We start from the raw sequence: 21,949 nt of genomic DNA on the forward strand, positions 1-21,949 counted from the left end.
TAATTGTGGGGTCAGTTATGGCCTGGGTGCAGTGTCAGGGAGGGCAGCCAGCAATGAATCAGGCTTCCTACCAAGCCAGGAGCTTGGGGCACACAAGGAAATGGGAAGTTTTCTATCCTTTTTATTTGATGTTTTTAATTTACATTACTGAGATCTGGGCGGAGGGGAGATAAAACTCTGTGTCACTGAAAACGCCAGAGATTATTGAACCCAAAGGGATTTCAACAGCCAAATTTGGCCAAGTCACATCCACTCTTGGGGCCTCTGTTTCCCCTCCCACCTTTTGTCTGTCTTGCCTCTGTAGGCTCTGAGCTCACTGGGACAAGCACGTCCTCTCCCGGTGTGTGCACATACAGTGCCTAGCACAATGAGGCTGTGATCTCAGCTGGGGCCCAATAGTAAATCAACTTCTCCCTCTGGATGCTGTTAGTGTCTTTTTCTGCATTTTAGCTTAGGCTGAGTAGTGAAACTAGCCTGATTGGTTTTGCTCACTGTGGCAAGTCAGTTTCATGATCAGGTTTCCCCATCACTGAGGACATTCCCACATCCAAGCCATAGATAATAGAATATCCAGGTTGGAAGGGACCTCAGGAGGTCATCTAGTTCAACCCCCTGCTCAAAGCAGAACCAATCCCCAATTTTTGCCCCAGATCCCTAAATGGCCCCCTCAAGGATTGAACTCACAACCCTGGGTTTAGCAAGCCAATGCTCAAACCACTGAGCTATCCCTCCCACCTAAAACTGGTGCTCCAGGTGCTTTGCCAGGGTGGGAGCCGGGGAGTGACGATCGCTAGCCCCATGCCACAGGTGTGGGAATGGAATGTGAAGTCACTTGCCCAGGGTCAGAGCAAGGCAATGCAGGGTGAGGATAGCACCCAGGTACCACAAGGCTGTTCCCAGTCCAGTAGGGAGCCATGTTTACATTAATTCTCTCCCCCCCCCCCTTTATTCTTTGCAGTAGCTGGGAGCTTCCAACTCCCTTTATACCCTTTTAATTCATTCCCACCCCTGAGGCGTGAGCCCAGCATCTGTCTAAAGCCCCTTTGGCCTGGCTCCACACAGGGCTGCCAGGGCTCTCTGCCTCCTCCCTCACTGCTGTCTCCTCTTCATCCCGTCCAGGCAACTTGGAGCAGGACACGCACACAGCCACTGTGCTGAGCACTAGCCGCCTGCAGCTGGACCGCCTGTGGCTGCGCCTGGCCAGGCCCGGAGCCCTGGAGAGGAAACTGAGCCATCTGCAGCGGGAGGCAGAGCAGCAGCAGCAGAAGATCCAGGCATTCGAGCGCGACCTTCAGGAGATCAGAGCCGACAAGCTGAACCTGGAGGAGGTTCTACAGAGCCTGCCGGAGGGCTGCTCGAGCTGGCAGTGAGCGGGCCCCATGGACAACCCCCATTGCCCCCACCTCCACAAGGAACTGCAGAGCCATGGACATCCCCCAGCTCACCGACAAGCTCCTCAAACCTGACTTCCGCTCTTTATGCTGCCTTCCCACAGAACAGCGAGGCAAGGTCTATGTCTAAAGCTCTGGGACAAGGACCACAGCCCCCAGCGGGACTGCCAGTCCAAAGGGTAAAGCTTGTCCGTGCAGGAGCCAGAGCCGTCTTGGGAGCCAACCCCAGTCTGTGGAACAAACTCCTGTAGGAACTAAGGACCATCCCCAGGCCAACCCACCTGCCGCTTCCAGTGCCAGGTGTGCTTCTTCCACTGGCCTTCGAAACACACACACTCTCTCTCTCTCTGTCTCTGCTAGTCACGTCACTCCATGCTCTACTGGGCGGTGCTCACACACCACGGGCTGGTGGACCACAGCGCACCCTGAATCGAATGGGAGAGCATCGAAGAAAGAGCTTGCGATGGGGGTGTGGGACTGAGAGAGGGCTCAGTGCTGCCCCCTATGGGGGAAGTACACAACTGCCTGCTCCATGGGTCCTGCGGTCACACCGGCGTTGGTTGTAATGGGCACCAGTGCAAGTGCAATGGCAGCCTTAACCTGGTCGAGGTGCAGGGGACAGGCCATGCCCTGCCTCTTGTGCTTTCACAGCTCTGCCAAGGTGGGACGGGTCCGTAGCAGCTCTGCTATTGGCATCCCCTGTGGCACAGCGTATTTCCGGGCACTCAGGGGATGTGAATGGCCCAACGCCATGGTCTCTGTGTAGATGGCACCATCTCACTCAATGCGTTGGGGGCGGGGGGGGGATTACTAGCCATGGCCTATGTTCGCACTTGCGGCTGCATCAGTGTCACCCCTGCTCTTAAGCTCAGCTTGGCTGCAGCCCATAATTCCCAGCAGCTCGTTGGCCTCCCTTGCCCTCCCTACCAGGAGGGCGAAGCAATGAAGAGCTGGGCAGTTGCCTTGGGCTTTGCAGCTGTGGTAGAGGGATCTGGCATGACTGCTGACAATGTGGCTAATGGCTAAAGCTTGACTATAATTCCCAATAGATGGGATCCCTTGCAGGGAACGGCTACAGATAGAATGCTCCTCTGAAGTGGGCGGTGTCCGCTGTTTTCCCCTTCCTCTGATGGGTTGGTCCAGCTTGGAGCCAAGCAGTACATTAGGTAAGAGAGATCTAGCCCCTTCTGCTCTCATTCACATTGGTTTTGCAGTAGCATAACTCCAGGGGAGTGACTCCTGATTTTCACTGGTGTAATTAAGATCATGCTAGCATGCTAGGGGCCTGCTTCTGGTTTGCCTTTTAACCTGATTCTAATGTGCTTTGGTGCCATTCACACTATTAAAAACTGGTTTAGCTAGAGCCGCCTGTCAACCCCTTTTGCGAGGCTGCTGGAGCGGATTGTGGATCCCCCTCACCCCACTGGCCCAGCTCTCTGGAAGTGACACAGAGCTCGTTCCTTTCCCAGAATACACCACCTTGTTCTCGCCTCTGCGCAAAAGTTGGCACCGGAGAAGAAAGCCTCAGCTGGGTGTTGTCAGACTCTTTCCCCTCTCCCTGCCCAAGGACAGCTCTGTGAAAGCACAACAGTTGTTGCAAAGCACAGAACGATTCTAGCTTGGCTGGGAGGCCTGGACACACAGCCACATATTTGCCTCCCTAGGAAAACAACTGGGCATCTTCAATCTGCACACACACTCGCTGTTGTTAGAGAAATGTCAAGCCGTTGCCACCTGCCCAGTGCTGAAGAAGACATGATTCACCCGCCTTCCCGGCCTCTTTAGAGACCTGTTTCCTTAGCTGATGCTATGTGCTTGTAGCTGTATCCATTAAAAAAAATCTTAATATACTACATATGTTACATTCTGCTTGTAGTGCAGTTCCCGGGCTATAAAACAGCTGGCAGCTGTGTGTGTGTGTGGGAAAATACATGACATACCTCTAGCATCTGTCCTCCAGCAGGCTCTCAGAGCTCTGTAAAGGAAAGCCTTACAAGAATGACTTCACCTAACAGTGAAGTGCAGCTGCTTCTGGGGTGGAAAGTGGCAGCTGTTTAACAGCTCACAGTACAATGGCACAACGGTTTAGGAGAGGAAGTAAAAACCCCAGTAGCCAATTGAAACTGCAGGGGGAATTTAGGGAGGCAGAATGTGATTGGAGATTCTGGCCAGGACACTAGGGTTAACACCTCCTGTTCCTGAAAAAAGTGTCTGGGATCTTTAATGACCATAAGGGTTTGGGAGCTCAGTTTCTTCTTTAGCACAGCACCACAGGGGGGCTGACTAATTACTGACTCAGACAATGCTACTGCTTCCACCATCCGGGTTCTTGTCGTTTCCCATTGATTCAATAGGCATCCTTGTGTTACTTTGCACCGTTCCTGGTTCTGTGTGCGTGTAGTGCACTAACAAGGCTAGGGCTGTATAGCCAGTCCCCAGTGGAGGTGTAGAAAGGAACAAACCCCCTCCTATGTTCCTAAAGACACTGCTATCAGCTGCAGAGCACCCCAGCAGCTCTCCCCTTAGCTTTAGAAAAAGGAGTCATGCAAATCCCAGTTCCTCCTGCTGATACTTCCTAGGAATGGAGCAAATGTAACCCGCAGAAGGCTGGTGCAGTTTGCAGGAAGTGATAACACATGTGTGTCCTGGACACATACCCAAGCCTGTTGGGAGAACAGAAGGCCCAAACTGTTAGTGTGAAGGGCAGGGTGGGCAAGGGACCGGGAGGAGGGTGATGTGTTGAGTGACAGAGATGGGCAGGGGGCGGGATGTTTGAAGGTAACACAGCACCAATTGATGACAAGTCCATCCAAAAGAGGCCCACTGGCCAAGATGTGGGGTTGTGGGGAGCAGGAGGTCGGGGGGAGAGGTGAATCTGTGAGTTAAAGATGGGCACTGAAGCTGTGGGAGTGGAGATTGTTCATAAAAAAAGCCATCACATGAGCAAAACAGAGGGCCAAGGCCGGAGCCTTGTGGGGGCTGTTCCTGAAGAGGGGAGGACGGGGACCCACCGGATGAGATGCCAAAGGAATTAGCAGGAGAGGATGGAGCCATACAAGTCAAGGGAGGGGCACATTTTCAGCAGGGAGGGTCTGAACAGCAGAGGTCTGTGAGGATGAGGATGGAACAGGGCCAGGAGGGAGGTTTAGCGAGAGCAGCATGAGTGAAGCGGAGCAGGAGGAAGCCAGACTGGAGAGAGTCAAGGTTGGAGGGATGCAGGCTAGCAGCTCTGTGGGTCGCTGTCAAATGTTCCAAGACCCAAATGCTCAGTCCCACAAAGGGGATGGGTCCCTGTGTCTCTCCTGGGCAGGTACCAGTAACACTGTTTGCTTGTATAAAGAAGAGGAGTACTTGTGGATACAGACTAACACGGCTGCTACTCTGAAACCTGTTTGCTCCTGCACCTCTCCTAGCAGCCCTGAACACTCCACACACACCCCAGTGATCCACGACACACTGCAGGGTGCAACAGGGCATATTAAGGATCTGCTCGGGGACCATGCAACCCCAGTCCCTGAAGCTCCTCATGCTACTGCCCAGACTTGGCCCAGCATTCCTTGCGATCCCGAGGTGCCTGGCTCCCCCATACAAACTCCTCTCTCTAGCCTGCATTGGCTGGACGCAGCATCACACCCACACTGCGGACACTAGAGGGAGGCTTTTCCCTTCCCAATGCTTTCAGCCTGCTGTTAAAACCTAGTCGGTTCCAGTCAGTTTGATCCATGCGTGGGGCACAGCTCTGTTCGTGGGCAAAGACAGCATTAGCTAATCCTGAGCACCTATGGAATGGAATGGGAGGGAACGGGGTGAGAGCCCTAGTCTGGGACTTGGGAGGCCTGAGTTCAATACCTGCCGCTGGCACAGATTTCTGGTGGGGGTCTTGGGAAAGTCACTTAGTCCCAGATCTTCAAAGGTATTTAGACTCTTGACCTCCACTAAAATCAGGATCTGGGCTTTAATCTCTCTCTGCCTCAGTTCTGCATCTCTAAATGGGGATGCCCAACATCACGGGGTGTTGGGAGGTGCTCAGATACTACCGTGAGCGAGGGTCACATAAGCACCTTGGATAGATAAGATCTACTTACCTACTCTCATAAGATGCAAGGCCCTCTGTGTGCAGGGCCTTTACTTCCTGGTGTGGCGGAATGAACAGGTGCCAGTATCTTGCAGAGGTCCGTTCTGAAAGGCTTGCTGGAAGCTGGGTGTTTCAAGGAGCCGTCTGAGAGGGGTGAGTCGGATGCTGACGTCAAGGGGGCAGCGTGGAGGAAGATGCAAAGACCAGACCAGGAGAGGGAGCAGATGCTAGAATAACTGAAAGTACGTGCAGGGTGGAGGTGCGGCCCTCAGCCCCTTGTCCCTGGACTTTAAATCCAAAAACAGGACACCTCTCCTGTTGTTTTTGGGCTTCCAGCTGGTGACTCAGACTTGGCTTCTCCAGGCAGCAGCCATTCCAAGGGACTCGCCCAAACTCTGATTGTTTCGTTTATTTTCTTTAATTAAAATAAACAGTATTGTTATTAGTGGGGATCTAGTGGTTATGAAAATGGGAGAGTGAAATGGGCTGGAATCCAGCATGGCGGACTAACCTGCAGGAAGGCGCTGGGCAAGATCCTCCCGACCCCACTATCTTTCCCCAGCTTTGCTGATGCACCTCAATCCTTACCACTGCACCCCCTGCTATCCCAGTTCTGCCCTCCTCTCCTAGCTGTACTGATGGCCATCTGCAGCAGTCCCTGATACCCCACTCCTGGCTCCTGCACAGCTTGACCCTTGTCTCCTCCTTTTGTATCAGTTCTGAGCAAGTGAGGAAGAATCTTGCAATTGTACCAGTTTGTTGTTTTTTGTGATATGGACAAAGGACCACAAGGGAGCAGGCTGAGCTCCCCAAACTCATCTCACCAGTGACCAAACTGCTCTGGATTCCAGCACTCTGGGCCACCAGCCTCTTGTCCTCATGAGAATAATTTGTTTTCACTGGATGAAAATAAATCCGGATGAGAAGTCCCTGCATTCGGAGCTCGGGGGGGTTGAATCCTCTAGGGCTCAGACCCTACTACTCTGGCTGTTCTTTGGGGACACATATTGTGCTGGCCAAGCTGTTGGTGCTCCTGAGAAGCACAGCTCTGAGCAGAGCACAGGTAATAGGGGCTTGCTGAACTGCCATGAGGGAGCCCAGGGGCTGACCGAGAAAGAGCTGAGGGACAGAAGACATAGCCTCGTGCTCCGGGAGCAGCGGGACGCTCACCGCCTCGACTTCAAGACCACCGCAGACAATCACAGTTCGTACCAGTTGGTCTTTGCGTGACTCTGGAACCCAATTTGAGAAGAACAACGTTCCGCACACTGGCCATGTTGGAGCCATTTGCCTAGTTGTGATGCTTGAATTGCACCTTGTTGCCATGCCTGGCGCCGGGCTTCCAGCTGTTCGATGCGATTCTTCTCTAAGTTGTGGGCACTCACCCTTAGGGAACACCACCAACCATCACAGCAAATGGAAACGGTCAAGCTTTCTAATATGCCATTGATAACAGGCTCATGTTTCGTACCTGCAGGACCACAGCATTATAGACTGTGAATTTTGTTGTAGACAGAGTCCATGTTGCTTCCAGATCCAGTCGTGGAGGCGACCATATGTGGTGCTGGCTTTCTTAATTCACAGATCCCTTTCGTGGTCAGCTGTGGCTTCCTTAGTCAACATGCAGCCAATACAGGTCAGTGTGTGGCTTGGAGCCACACTAAAATGGGAGGAGAGGTAGATACGCTGGAGGGTAGGGATAGGATACGGAGGGCCCTAGACAAATTAGAGGATTGGGCCAAAAGAAATCTGATGAGGTTCAACAAGGACAAGTGCAGAGACCTGCACTTAGGACGGAAGAATCCCATGCACCGCTACAGACTAGGGACCGAATGGCTCGGCAGCAGCTCTGCAGAAAAGGACCAAGGGGTTACAGTGGACGAGAAGCTGGATATGAGTCAACAGTGTGCCCTTGTTGCCAAGAAGGCCAATGGCATTTTGGGATGTATATGTAGGGGCATTGCCAGCAGATCGAGGGACGTGATCGTTCCCCTCTATTCGACATTGGTGAGGCCTCATCTGGAGTACTGTGTCCAATTTTGGGCCCCACACTACAAGAAGGATGTGGAAAAATTGGAAAGAGTCCAGCGGAGGGCAACAAAAATGATTAGGGGTCTGGAACACATGACTTATGAGGAGAGGCTGAGGGAACTGGGATTGTTTAATCTGCGGAAGAGAAGAATGTGGGGGGATTTAATAGTTGCTTTCAACTACCTGAAAGGGGGTTCCAAAGAGGATGGATCTAGACTATTCTCAGTGGTAGCGGATGACAGGACAAGGAGTAATGGTCTCAAGTTGCAGTGGGGGAGGTTTAGATTGGATATTAGGAAAAACGTTTTCACTAGGAGAGTGGTGAAACACTGGAATGCGTTACCTAGGGAGGTGCTAGAATCTCCTTCCTTAGAAGTTTTTAAGGTCAGGCTTGACAAAGCCCTGGCTGGGATGATTTAGTTGGGGATTGGTCCTGCTTTGAGCAGGGGGTTGGACTAAATGACCACCTGAGGTCCCTTCCAACCCTGATATTCTATGATCCTGGTGTCTTCCAAAGCTTATGGAGGGGCCTAGGTGAGGCGCTGGCTGGTGCATAACCTCAGTTTTCGCTGGGCTGATGGGGAGGCCAGCGTTATTAGGCCCTGCAGCAAAGCGGTTTGCGAGACCTTGTCAGTTTGCTGCTTCAGTCCAGGCCCAACCAGCCGTCTGCAGCGGTTCCTGAAAAGCCGGCGGCTGGCAGGGCCCGAGCCTTGGGCTGGCTAGAAACGCTCTCTGGAGCCCTGGCCCCTTCCAAGTGCCCGCTGTGGGAGCTCTGCAGAACCGACTCCAGGAGGAGGGGCGGGGGAGGGAGGCAAGGGAAGGGTTAACCCCTGCCTGGCTCCGGCAGCGGGCAGTGCCTGGCCGGTGCATGCTTTTGCCTCTTCCAGCAGAGGGGCCGCTGAGTCACCAGGGCCCCGCTTGGTGAATGGCTGCGCTCAAGAGGGGCTGGGCTGCCCTTCCGCTCCCGGCTCGCAGCTCGTCCCGCTCCGCAGTGCAGCCAGCCCGGCCGGCGGGAGGGCGCGGGGCAGCTCAGCATGGCCGTGACCCTCAACAGCCGCTTCCAAGGTAAGCGCGCCCCGAGCCCGCGCAGCCCCCTGCGCTGCCCGCTGCGCTGCGCTGCCCGGCCCCCGCCCCACCCCGCTAATGCCCCTCTCTTCCCGGCGCAGGAGGCAAAGCCTACGGGCAGCGGAGAGCGCAGCAGGAGGGGCGGCTGGAGGAGATCAACAAGGTAGGAGGCGAGCCGGCGTGGGGCGGGGGGCGCCGGCCAGGACGGAGCCGGGCGCGCTGGAGAAGCTGGGTGCACGGGGCGGGGGGGGACCTGGCCAGAGCGTCCATCCGGCGCCCCTCGGGCTGGGGAGCTGGATTGCGAAGGGGCTTTGGGAAGGCGAGCTGCTCTGGGGGGGGGGGGTCCTCCCCTGTGGGTGCTGGTTTGCCAGGGTCTGAGCCGTTGGCTCCTACCTGCGGCTGCTAGGAAGGGGGCCGGGGGGTTGCGGTCCCAGCCGCCTCTGCTCCGGCTCCCCCCAGCTGTGGCCGGGACAGGCCGCCCCGCAGCTCCACGTGGCTGGCGGGAGCCAGAAGTTCCTGCTGCCCTGCGATTTCTGACACACGTCGCACGCGGCTCAACCTGCGTCCAGCCCAGGTCTCCCACGTGTGAACTGGAGAAAGGGGCCAAATCTTGGCTTCTGGCGTGGGTGTGTTTTGGGGGCATAGGTGTGTCTAGGTGCTTGCGCCACCCCCTGCCAGGCAGGGCCTAGCTAGCCACAGCTGACCTCTGGGGAAACTGAGGCACGGACCAATGATGTCACTTGCCAAAGTTGGGATGGGAAAGCCTGAACTTCAGTTCAGGACTCTACCCACAGGGACACACTCCCCTACCTCAGTTACCCCGCTCGCTAGTAAAATCTGCTGAAGAGCCTCCTTCTAAAGCAATTCTAATGTGCCTCCCTCCAGCCTTGAGCTCATCCAGTGAGCCGTGCTAGGTGGGGGCCAGCGTGTTAGGGGTAAGGATGAATGATTTGTGTTTCTTCACTGAAAAGTTTTGAAATCCCCCTTTCCCCCTCCCCCATCAGATTCTCAGCTTGACACAACAATCAAACATGCACCGTTTCTTAAGACACCTTTTGTTAGCAGGAGTGACCATGGTCAGTGGCGTTGTGTAGTGAAGGTCCTAGATCTAGCTCAGTTCTCCTCCCCCCCCAAAAAGAAAAACCCCAAAAAACAAAACAAAACACCTTTCCAAGCGTGTCACTAAAGCCCTCCAGCTCCTAAACTGGGCTGCAAGTGAGACCACCGCCTGTGCCCGGTGGGGAGAGCTGTCTGCAGACAAAGCCTGGGTGTCTCCCAGTGTAAATGGCAGCTGATCCCTTGGCTTGTGCCCTGTTTCGTCTCCCTTGTGGAGCAGATTGAAATGGTTAGGAGCCAGTTAAAGCTGAATCCTTCAGCTCGAAGCCCAAAAGCGACGAGAAGTCGGCGTGAACTAAGGGTCTGTGTAGAGAGCTGGGAGGGGAAGACGAAGGTGTTTGCAGGGGAAGGAGGCTGCGGGGGAAGAATCCATATGAGGGGGGCTGGATGGAGATCCGAGTTGGAGTGTTGGCTGGCAGGAGGGGTCTATGAAGGGGCACTGTTTGAGGTGGGGTATGTGGAAAGACCAAAGTGTCTGTGGGGCCAGGCCCTAGTTAGTCTTAATTCACACTGGGTTCTTCGTGTAACTGCCTCGTGTCTGGTGTCTGGCTTGCTTCCCCCAGCCCCAAATGGGAATAGACCTGCTGACCTACTCTCATGGCTCGAGGGACCCAGTCCTGCCCCAGCAAGGAGAGCCCCATCCCCACGGGCTGGCTCTGTGACTCTGGTATTAGGGGGCCATGGTAGTGAGTGAGGTGCCCAGCTGTCCTTCTGAGTGCTTCAGTTCCATTTCCCAGCGCACGTAGGGATCTTCAGAGACTATGGAAACTTGTGGACAGGTGAAGGAGGGTGTCTCCCCAGCCTGCCATAGGGTGGGATGGGGAGGTGTCCAAAGCGGAGAGGTAGCTGGATAGAGCCGTATGGGTGTTCGCTGGCAGAGGGCCCAACAAAACAGAGCTGCCCCTTTGAGCCTCACAGAGCCCTGGGTGTGCTCTGCAGGCTGGGCAAGGTTCATACATCATGGGACCATTTGGCAGGATGGTGGGAATGAGCAGCCAGGCCTGTCCTCGCTCTTGGGTTGGTGGATTAAATCCTGGTCCCTTCCCAGCAGCTTCCCACTCCTGTCCTAGTTGCATAGCTCAGATCTGAGGTTATGTTTGAATAATCCAACCAGACTGAACCAGGACCGGAGCAGAGGGGCCCGTGAAGATAAAACAAGTGTAAACGGCCCTCTTCCCCACAGACCTCAGTGCTGCTGTGGCTTCAACAGGGGCAGCAGCAAACCCTGAGGTATGCAGTAATGCTTCCCCATAAACCACAGTGGTGCTGTTCAGGGAGTGTGGCTGGCCTGAGAAGAGGGCAGGGGTGTGGCAGCCAGGAAGGAATGGAGTTGGCCTGAGCCTGGGGTGGAGATTGGTCTGGTGTGGGGCAGGAATGGGTGGCTGGGACAGGACGGCAAGGTGAGGAATAGGGAATCTGTATTATGTCCACAGCCACTGGCCGTGAGTCTAGCGTTGTGTCCCCTCGGGCCCTGTGGTCCCTGAGCAGGTGGTGCTGAGGCAGAGGAATGCCTTCAGGGGGCCGGTCTCCGACAGCTGAGAGATCAGAGGTACATTCAGTGGGAGGAATGGGGTGGAGGTGGGTGCCTTTTCCTCTCCTTCAGTGGGCTCCCTGCACACTCTTCTGGCCTGATCTAACCTGTGCTGGGCACCTGGCTGGTGCCAGGCGGGCACTTTGAGAGAGGCCCCATTGCACTCTACCCTGAAACTTAGGCCTGTTTTCTCCACAGCCAGTGGCCCTTGGAGGAGCACTTCCGCTGCAGGAGGTTAGGGCAGGAGACTGCAGGACAGCAAAGCTGGATCTACACAGGGGCTGTCTCTTGACAGCAACCCCCGAGCTAGCGGGCTCTTCCCCTTCCTCACTACAAGGTGAGGACTGAAATCGTGTGTGTGGATAAGGGCTGGGCCTCTGCCAGGGACTGTTGTGTGCCAGTGGATGCTTTGTGGCCAGCTGCCATAACGGTCCCTGCAAGAGCGCGCCCTGGGAAGAATAGGAGCTATTGTTCTTGGGAAGGGCTTTCAACTTTCACCCCAGCCTATACCGAGCTGTTCTGATTTCCTCTCCCAGGAGTGCACAGTTTCTGCCTCTTGTGAATGCTGACTTGGGTCTTTTCTCCATGCTCTGTGTAGCCAGTGGGTGAGCTCGGTGGTGGGGCCTCCGGACGTCCTGCAGACCTTGGCAGGGGGCTGGAGGGAGGAACAGCAAATCAAGGATTAGAGGGTTCAAGGGACCGTTAGGGTAAATGCCCTTGGTACCAGGGCTGGATGAGGTCCCTTTCCCTGGTGCAGTACAGAGGAGGCCCCTGGGCTGGAGGGGGAAACCTTCTCCTGTCCCAGAGACTAGGATACAAGACGGGTCCATCTTTCCCCCCCCCCCCACCTCTCTCCTGTCTTCCGTGCCCATGCCATCGACAGTAAGTGCCTTAATCTCTCAGGGGAGGTGCTTCATGGAGGAAGGGGAGTTGGGATGGTAAGTGCTGGCGATAGGAAGCTGGCTGGGTTAATTCTGGGTGGCTTTGGCACTTTACCAGACTTCCTGCTGTTCCACCTGTCAGGAGGCCCATAACGAGTGGGCTGGAGGCTAGAAAGAGAAGAGGGTGTGGGGTGAAGGGGCACGTCCATGAAGGGTCTCAAAGGCTGTGGGGGCATATAATGGATTCTGAGATGGACAAAAGCCAGTGAAGGCTTCAGGGAGGAGGGTGACAACATCTGGAGCTCATCCAGGCCAGCACCTTCCATCTGAGCATCTCTTGAAAAGGCTGATGAACCTTCCCAACCCCCATGGGGATGGGGAGTGTCATCTCCATATTACAGGTGGAGAAACTGAGGTGCAGAGGGGAAATGACTTGCCCAAGGTCACAGAGCAAGCCTGTGGCATAACCTGGAGTAGAACTGAGGTGCCCCAATCCCAATCTCTTGCCCTCACTGTGTGCCAATGTATTGCACTTGGTGGGTTTCTCTTCTGGGTATGGATGAGAGCAGCCAGGATCTCTTGGACTGACTGGTCCCTGTAGAGTTGGGACCTCTGGAGACCACAGAGGAGGGGATTGGAGAGGACTTGAACCAGTGAGAGGCCTGAATAAGAGAGCACCTGGCAGAGGAGAGGTAGACACAGTGTCTGATGTGGGGGTGATTTAAGAGTGAGATAGCAGGGCAGCTTACAGGGCTGGGAGATGTGGAGACTAGAGAGATTGGGGTCAGTTCTAGCACTGCCTGATATCCAGGGGCAACTGCGAGATTTGGGGCTCAGAAGGCTGAGGAAAGAGCTACGTTCTGCTCTCTAACCTCCCCCAATCGCACCTGGAAGTGTCAAGGGCCAGGACTCTGGAAAGCTGCTCTTCCCAGAACCCCTGACACTTTGAGCTGGGGTAGTTTCAGCCCATTGCACTGAGTGGGAACGTTCTTGTGACTTGTGCCACCCTCATTCTGCGGCAGGAGTCTCCTTGTAGGGGGGTTTGGGTGTCTGAAATGCAAGGAGCTTGGATTTCCTTGGAGAGCTACTTAATGCCCTTGCTGGCTTCTCCCTCCCCACTTTAACACCTCTCCTGGGCCTGAGTGTTAGGGTGTGCTGCCCTGAGTGTTAGGGGTGCGTCTTCTGTGCACACAACTGCTGCATGAAACAGGCTGCAAACAGCCTGCAAATACCGCGGGATTAATGGGCTGGAACAGCTGCGGGCAGTTAACCCTGCTCTGCTCTTCTTGACCAGCCTCTGTACTTCCTCTCTTCACTGAGGGTGAGGTAGGGTAGTTGTTTTTTGCCTTTTTAAAAATCTGATCAGCTGTGCAACTGCAGAGATTTAAACCTCTCCAAATCCTCCCAACTGTAACATAGCTGGCATACCAGGCTGTGCAGATGGCATGGCGGGGTCGCCCTCGAGAGCCAGCCCGGACCGTATATGGAAAAGGAGAAACTTTCTCCAACTTTTTCTGAGGGGATTTTCCAGCCTGCAAAATCCCCAGGGCTGCAAACAAGCTCCATTAAGCAGGATAGAGATCTGTTAGGAGCACCTATCCTCACTCCCTAGCAGGCTTGGGGAGAACAGTCAGGGATGCCACCTGGGAAGCTAACAGCTGGTCCCCTCTGGACTCTGCTGTCAGAAGCTGAAATGGTGCACTTAGCACTCTCCTGACTCCTGTGTGGATAAGGACCTCTGGCAGGAAGCCATTCCCCACTGCTGCCTCCTGACTGCCAAAGGGCATTGAAGCTATCCTTTCCAATGTGTTTCTTTCTTAGGGGACTGCTTTAGGGACTTTGACAAAAATGCCCCAGTTGAGGTCCCTGCTTCAAGGGGCAGTCTCAGCAGAGCCTAAGAATTCAATGGCCTGTTGCGACAGGCCCAGTGATGGGCACTCTACAAACACTATAAATGCTATAGGTAGATGGGCCTACCCTTCGTGAGGGACAGGCTCCTGTCTCCACTGCAGTTGGAGGTGTGATTGCAGCATGCATAGGTTTGATTTCGCTTCGGTACCAATAGCAGTGAAGCCATAGCAGCGTGGACTTCTGCAAGAGCTAGCCACCCGAGTACACACCTAGGGTCCTGGGCAGGCTTGCACCATGCATGCTGCGGTGGCTTTGCTGCTCTTGGTTCCTGAACTAGGTAGCTCTCCACATGCTGCAATCATACCTCCATACCCTGAAAGGTCCAGGTGGGTTAGTGGGGTGGGGCTGAGGGGGTCTGTGCTTTTACTACCCCAGTTGTATTGCAGTTAGAGAGGGCTTGTGCATCCAAGTCCATATGCCTAAAGAAGATGACCTCTAACCAAGAGTAGCTCCGTCTAATCTGTGCACTCGTGTGTCTCATTTGTGCACTTCTGCGTAGTAATAAGATGCTAGATAGGCAACTATGCCCCTAAAAGCTGGAGCCCCAGCAGAGGGCTCTGGGAGCAACCTTAACCGCTAGAGCAGAGCCCAAGTCGCCAGACCCTGGGGGTGGAATTCCTCTGTGATATTGTTAATGCCTGTTGTTCTTATCACAGTGGCTACAAACAGGAATTGTATACAGTGTTGAGGGTGGAATGTTTCCATTTGAAATGTCTTCCTTGTTGCTTTGTACATTCCAGACCAGGCCCCGTGAGGGTTGCTGGGCTGTGACTCTCACCCCCGGCTGAGGAAATGCATTCCCCCCCACTTCCCCGGCCCCAACTTCTTGTAGCAAGAGAACTGGCTGCTGACATCAAGATAGCTGAATACCTGCTGGGTCAGTGCCACCTGCTCTTATGTGTTGGCATCTGGGCACCTTCCCTGGCAACTTATAGCTGGCCTAGGGCAGCAGGAGTTGATGTCCTCCCATCCTAAATGCCTCTCCTTTTTCACCACCCCTCCATTCTGTGAGAAAAATATACCCACTGCTCTGCTCAGCATGTTCCGGCAGTAAGTCGTGGGACTGGGAGTCAGGCCCTGGTTCTGTACTGGCTCTTCCACTCCCTCCTCTTGTGACGTTAGACAGGTCACTTCTGCAGAGATTGTTTATACCCATAATAACCCTCCCTCCCAACACAGGTTCACTCTGTAGCCTGCGAGTCTGCCACCGTGCCCCATGAGCTCTACAGAGGGTGGGCAGATGGTGTATGGGGATAGTGTGCTGCTGGAGTTCTGGATGAGGTACGAAGCCAAGGGCATGACCACTTGTGTCCCTCACCGCTCCCCTGAGACTCTCTCTACGTATAGAACGCTAACCCTGATGACCTGGCTGAATTCCACCTTGAGTAATGGCATTCTGCCGCCCAAAACTCCCCTTGCACTTTCAGCTGGGTTCCAGGGCTGAACATAGTATTGAACGGGAGAGTGATACTCTTAGCTGGATCATTTTTTCTATTCAAGTGTGGCTCAAAGGGAACCAGACTGGTTTACGTGGGTGAGGGGAAGGATCTGGGTGTGTTGCTTAGACCAGCTGTTTAAATTCTCAAGTGGAGGTGCTGTAGTGGTAACAGATGCTAATGCAATACTAGGCTGTATCAGGCAGCGTATGTTACACAAGCCTAAGGATACTGTGCTTTTGCCACCTTTAGAGCAGTGTTCAGATCTGGTCACTGTAAAGAAAGGTCAGGTTAAGTTGCAGAGAGCATGGTTGGGAGCAGGGGTGGTGGTAAATGGAACAGGCAGGCTTGTGCATGAGGAGAACCTGAATAAAGTGTGGCTCACTGGTGGTGAGAGAATGATCCAGCGGTAACATGACTGAAATCTTTAGTGAGGGGCTTTTACACAGCAGAGCTGCTTGATCTCTCTGAGGTTGCTTGAGAGACCAGAGCTAAGGGACGTCATTCTGTTCTGTGTTGGTTCTTACACTCTGCTCATCACCATAAAATCTGAGCACCTTCGAGAGGTATATTAAGCAATAACTAATTTAATTAGCAAGAGTTGAGAGGGACCCTATTAGAGATGGGGCTATTTAACAGAATGCAGATTTGGATCCAGACTTCACCACTATGTACCTCAGTTTCCCAGTCATTAGGTGAGGATAACGATACTGACCTGCTTGGAGAGGCACTGATGAAAAGCACGGTGTGAGAGCGAGGTGTTACTATTCAGCCCTAGTGTGCTGATCCAGGCCTGTCTCTGTGCCATAAGTAAGAATGCCAGGAGCTGTTTGTACAGAGCAGGGATGGGATGGGCTCTGAGAGGGAGGAGGCAAGTATGGTAGGATTTTTTAAAAAAATGACTGCAATTGAATCATGTAGATGGGTTCTTGGTCAGCTCTGTGCTGGGGAGGAGCCAGCAGTGCATTTGGGGGTTTCCCCAGTGTGACCCAGGGACCTCTTGGTGCCAGCTGGCAGAGGGCACAGGAGTGCATAGAGTTTTACAGGCATCTGCTGGGCTGGATATATGCATAATAATTCACTAAAGGGTGGCATGTGAAGTCTCTATTGAAAGCCAGCAGCCACTTGGTTACCATAATCACTGTGACAAGTGTATATGGGTAATATTGAAGGAGTTAGGTTTCTATGCTGAGAATTATGTTCTTAAGGCAGGTGACCAGGAGGGGACAAACTTCGAACATTCTTACGGCAGGGGGTAACGTGTCTGGTCGCCTGTGTGTTGTATGTCTCACAGTGGAGGCTGGTGTGCATCCTGAGCCAAATGCTAATCAAGAGGTTGCAAAAACCTTCAAGAGAGGAAATTTGCAGAAAGAAATAAACATCAGGAGGCGGCCCTGCTTACAAGTAAACTCAATGGGTTGTTGGGTTATAATGGGACACAGAGGTAGGTAGACCCTGGATATTTCCTTGGGAGGGGGGCAAACTGATAGAATGACTTGTCTCACAAATGGAAGATCACAGCCAAACCTGGCTATAAAATACTGAAAGGACTTGGGCTGAGATTTGCTCCAGATAGAAGACATGACAGTAACTGGTGCAGTAAGTCTAGGTTGTCAAATGCGTGTTCTGATTTTGTTTTATATGTAACTGTCTATTTCCAATATTTCTACTTGCTATCTCTTGAACCTCTACACGTTGTTAAATAGACTTTTACTTGATTTCACTATCAACCTATCTAAGTGCTGTGTGTGAAGCAGAGCAATGATCTGAGAGGTAACGGGAAAGCTGGGGTGCACTGTTTCTTTGGAAGCAGTGAATCTGCGAATACTGGGAGTGTCCAGTGGATCAGGGACTGGGAGCTCTGGGAGTCGCTTGGAGGGCTCAGGGGTTGGAGTGTGCCTATCACTAACCGGTTGAGAGACAGCAGGGCCTGCAGAGGCCTAGTGGGCAGTGCTTGTGTTGCCTGTGGCCGGTGCAGTCATGGAGCTGACCTCCGATAGGTGGTAGCAAAGTGCCTCTCAGCCCTGGGTATCCCTGGGAAGCATCACATCCCACCCCTCCCACCATCCACGCTGGCCACTGCTTTGGGTGTGGCTGACTGGTTGTTTTCTCTCTTCTGAAACAGGTGTCAAATGTACTTAAAGCCCTAAAATCTCCAGACTAGAGATGGCTGAGTCAGCACCTGATGGTCCCAGAGCTGTAGGCTGAGACTTTCTGAGCCACCTCAGGGGTCCAGCAGCCTGGTTCCTATTTTGTTAGCAGTAAAGGCTGTGTCCAGCAGGGTTGTAGGAAAGAACATGCAAGTTTCCAGTAATGTTAGTGACGACTGGGCATCCCAATACCTTAAGGCCAGGGGCTGCTTCTGCTACTCCCATGCGTTGCAGACACAAACTGTGTAGCCATGAATGTATGGAGTGTGCAGCAGCCTCAGCCCACTGCCCCTCAATCCCTTGGAGGGTCCTTGCCCCATACAAGCAAAAAAATAAACGGCAGCTGTTAATGATTGCTGCAGAGAAGAATGCTGAACACGGACCAAGTGACTAAATTCCTGGACGTTGGGTGGACATGGGAAGCTGGAAAAGAAGCGGAAGACCCTGCAGTTTGCAGCTGCAGGGAGTATATTGCCAGCAGAGGTTCGCTGGAGGGGCACAGCGGTGGAGCTTGCTGTCCAGATCCTGCTGTGTGCTGGAGCTCCAGGCTCTTCACCTTGCAGTGCTAAGGCACTTTAATAATAAAGCCGTGAGATGATGGCAGTGGAGCCTGGAGACATCTGCAAGTGGATGAGCAGAACTGACAGGCATGCCACTCCTCCAGCACCTGGGAGAACCTGTTTCCTGCCTCAGTGCATCAGAGGCACTAGCTGTGTCTCGCTAGTAAAAGGTCCTCTTAACTTAGTATCCAGTGTGCACCACATCCTGAGTGAATCCAGGAGCTTCAAAGCACTGAGAGAACTGTGCTGGCTCTAAAGAACCAAAAGCCATTGGTGTGTATGCATAGAGGAGAGAGAGGTGAGGGGGTTGGAGTCTCTCATCTGCTACCTCAGACTCTATATGGCTATATCAGGAATACTGTTAGTGTCTGCCTATGGACAGAACTGAAAGGAACCCCCGGCATTGCCGCTAGAACAGTCCCGGAGTTGCTGGTGCAATGAAGGTGTTGTCATTAAGAAATCTCCAGGCACTGTGATTCCCTCTTGGTTCCCTAGGATTCTCGCTATAAGGGTGGGGGCAGGAACTGACTCATTTTAGATCTCTCCTGGCACTGATGATATTCAGCTTTGTAAACAGCATCTGTTTTTGACTTTTGGCAGTTAATTCCCCTCTTGGGTATTTATCTAGTCAAACACACATCCCATCTTAGACTTGCCCTAGGAGTTTTGAGGAGCTTTGCCTTGTGTTTTTAACTTTTGGGACTTTTCTGCCCCTATTAGGAATTTCTCTGTGACCCCAAGTTCAGTGATGAAGAAGATCTGGAGGAGAAACTTGCGGTGTTCAAAGGTGAGACTTAGCTGCCGCTCTCTGTCCCCTTTCACCTGTACTCTGTGTGCCAAGGGTAGCCTTTTCCCAGGAGCTAGGACCAGCCAGACTGTAGAAGTCGCTGCCAGAAGAGATAAGTGACTAAACTGAGATAACAGCCTCCTCACGTTTCAGACTAAGCGCTAACCTTCACTGTGACTTGTTTTCCCACAATGAGTCTTCACACACAGACACACACCCTCAAGTGGTCCCTCCGCAGGCACCTCTCACACAACTGTGGCAAAATAGTTACTCCTCTAAGGGCAGCTCTGCGCTCAAACATGTGTTCCTGTTTTCCAGCAACAGCACAGCTGCCATGCTAGCAATGGCTGCACCATTGCTTGAAAACAAGTACAGAATCTTCCAGTGCAGGCAAGGCCCTAGAGGGTGAGAAGGGGAGGAGAGAAAAAGTATTTCGATAGATCCTAGGAGATACTGAGCCAATAAAGTCATTGCAGCCATATAAGCACCTAGATTGATTGGACAAGTGAGTAGAAGCCTCTGCTACAAAGTTGGGCTCCAAACTTCCTCAGAATTGGAGGGTCTTGGGATCCCTGTTTAGACCGCTTGTCCCTCTTGTCTTTCCTAGCACGCTATAGATTGCCGTCCAGCCCAACCCATTCCCTCCCAGACCCCTTCTCCTAGTCCAGTCCATATGGATGGAGTTTAGAGGTGTGCCCCATCTTCATTTTCCACCCAAAACTCTCCTGTTCCTAGATCTGGGGTTTTGGTTTAGGCCTGGAATGGTGTTTTTTTTCTTTTCTTTTTGCGGTGGGGAGGAGGGCAGCACAAAGCATGGATCTGCATGTGGGGCTCTCTGGGTGCGGGGTTTGGGCCCGTTTTGGGTGGGGCAAGTCTCACGCTGAGCTGTCTTGGCTGCCTCTGTTTCTCAACAGGCCGTTAGAATCATAGAATATCAGAGTTGGAAGGGACCTCAGGAGGTCATCTTGTCCAACCCCCTGCTCAAAGCAGGACCAATCCTCAATTTTTGCCCCAGATCCCTAAATGGCCCCCTCAGGGATTGAACTCACAACGCTGGGTTTAGCAGGCCAATGCTCAAACCTTAGGGGATGTCTGTGTTGCAGCTGGGAGGGGGATTCCCAGAGGGGGTAGACAGACTCTCACTCTAGCTCCATTCGAACTAGCACACCAAAAATAGCAGCATGTCCGGCGGCTCGGGCTAGCCACCAGGCTCCAAGACTGCCTGATCCCCTAGATCCGAGCTCCGGTGGCTAACCCGAGCTGCTGCCCATGCCGAGCAGAGCTAGTGCAAGTCTGGCTCCCTGCACTGGGACTCACACCTTCCAGCTGCAGTGTAGACAAACCCTTAAAGACCCTGCCCCCCAGCCCTCCCCCCCTCCCCGGGAGCCCTGGGAAAACATGCCTTCTGTGCCATACTCCCCTTGGTCGTCTGTCCTCACGCATGCACGGCTCCTCAGCAAATAGGGGCCCATCTTTAGGGGCCCTGGGGCAGCTGCCTAACCTGCTTCCATTCCAGGCATTGGCTGCTTTTGACTTTGATCTCAGCCCTGGAGGGTGCTGGCTGGTGCCTTGCCCAGTGGAGAGTGAGGGAACTGGATGTCTCCAATTTCCCCCGGTTCTCCCTCCCTCCCACCCACTCCCATCACCTGCCTCTCCTTCCATTTTTGCTGAAACCCTGAATTATTTTCCCTCTGAATTGGGCTTTCTTCAAACATTGTGACTGTGGGTCACAGCCGCAGAACTCCCTGTAACAGGAGGCCTCGGCATCTCCTCCTCCCCCGCCTCGTGCATTTGTCTCCATGGCTCGATGGCCTGTTCTGTGGGAGTCCCGCTCCCTGCCGCCAACACCTCCTCCAGCTTCTCCCAACAATCGGCGCATTGTGTGTCCCCCTCGCCCAGCTGAGCCAGAGTGTCTCAGGAGCCCCTGTGCAGAAGCGGTGTTTGTGTGAATGCGCTGGGGTTAGCAGGGCAGGATTTCACCCCATTGAATCCCGGCAGCATAGGATGAAAGAGAAACATGAACGTGTAGGCTCAGGCTCAGAGCGCCATGGTATAAAGCTGCCTCTGTTCTCTGCACTGCCTGTCAAACATCCTCAGAGGAACAGAGAAAATAACACACACACTGCGCACAGCAGACATGCAGTGGGGGACACGTTTCAGATTCGTATGCTGGGAGGAGTGACCCCAGTGCTTGGGCCTGGCCAAGTGACTCAGAGCCACAAAGAAGGGCGCTCCGAGTAGAGAATTAAACCTGCCTCTTGTCCCAAGAGCTGCCGTCCTAGTCCCTTGCTGCTCTCTGTACCTCTGGCCCACCTGCCAGTCACAAGCTATTCCCCCGACAAGCCCAGGATTTCTGTTGGCGACTGAAAGGGGGCTTGCTGACGAGACATTTGTCAAGGTGGAAATTCCCTCCTGCAGCTGGTCCTCTGCTGCTCAGCCATAGGGGCAGTTCTAGCATCATGCCCTGGCCTGTGCTTGGTTAGGCCTCTTGCCCTGAGCTGAGCCACAGGGCAATGTAAACAGAGGCAGCTATTTACCTGTTGCTGGTAGAACAAGGACATGGCACAATGAGCAATTAAACTGCAATTTGCCTGTAGAACAAGGAAATACTGTGATGGAGCTGGGACTTCCCTGTGCCGCTATAAATGACCTTGCTTAATGTTACAAAAATAAGGTGGAGAAGAGAGGGAATTTCTTAATATAGTGCCCAGCACAGTGGTATCAGGGCATTGCTTAGAGCTTAGGGGCAGAAGAATGTAGCTTTGTCCATCCAGGAGTGTCCTCCTGAGCCTGGTACTGTAAAGCACAACAATACTCTGAAATAACAAGGAGTCCAGTGGCACCTTAAAGGCTATCAGATTTATTTGGGCATAAGCTTTCATGGGTAAAAACCCCACTTCTTCAGATGCATGGAGTGAAAATTACAGATGCAGGCATAAATATACTGACACATGAAGAGAAGGGAGTTACCTTACAAGTCTTTGTGGATACAGACTAATACGGCTACCCCTCTAA

General features: G+C 53.4%; 2 protein-coding genes across 4 annotated transcripts in view; both read left to right on the forward strand.

Moving 5' to 3' along the window:
- Positions 1–3,244, forward strand: part of LAMC3 (laminin subunit gamma 3) — a 45,112-nt gene extending 41,868 nt beyond the window's left edge. Inside the window, exon 28 of the mRNA XM_048823197.2 lies at positions 1,120–3,244. Within this exon, the coding sequence (XP_048679154.2) occupies positions 1,120–1,370 (251 nt within the window). The 3' untranslated portion in view covers positions 1,371–3,244. The remainder of the gene's footprint in view (positions 1–1,119) is intronic.
- AIF1L (allograft inflammatory factor 1 like) overlaps positions 1–21,949 on the forward strand; it is a 158,765-nt gene that overhangs the window by 127,184 nt on the left and 9,632 nt on the right. Inside the window, exons 2-4 of one of the 3 annotated variants that reach the window (XM_048823078.2) lie at positions 8,492–8,562; positions 8,664–8,725; positions 18,868–18,934. In XM_048823078.2, the coding sequence (XP_048679035.1) occupies positions 8,532–8,562; positions 8,664–8,725; positions 18,868–18,934 (160 nt within the window). In that variant the 5' untranslated portion in view covers positions 8,492–8,531. Of the gene's footprint in view, positions 1–8,013; positions 8,563–8,663; positions 8,726–11,407; positions 11,547–18,867; positions 18,935–21,949 lie in introns of those variants that run through there. The other 2 variants (XM_048823079.2, XM_048823082.2) reach the window with 2 other exon arrangements.

Source organism: Caretta caretta, chromosome 16 (genome assembly GCF_965140235.1).
Source record: "Caretta caretta isolate rCarCar2 chromosome 16, rCarCar1.hap1, whole genome shotgun sequence".
NCBI classification, from domain to species: domain Eukaryota; kingdom Metazoa; phylum Chordata; order Testudines; family Cheloniidae; genus Caretta; species Caretta caretta.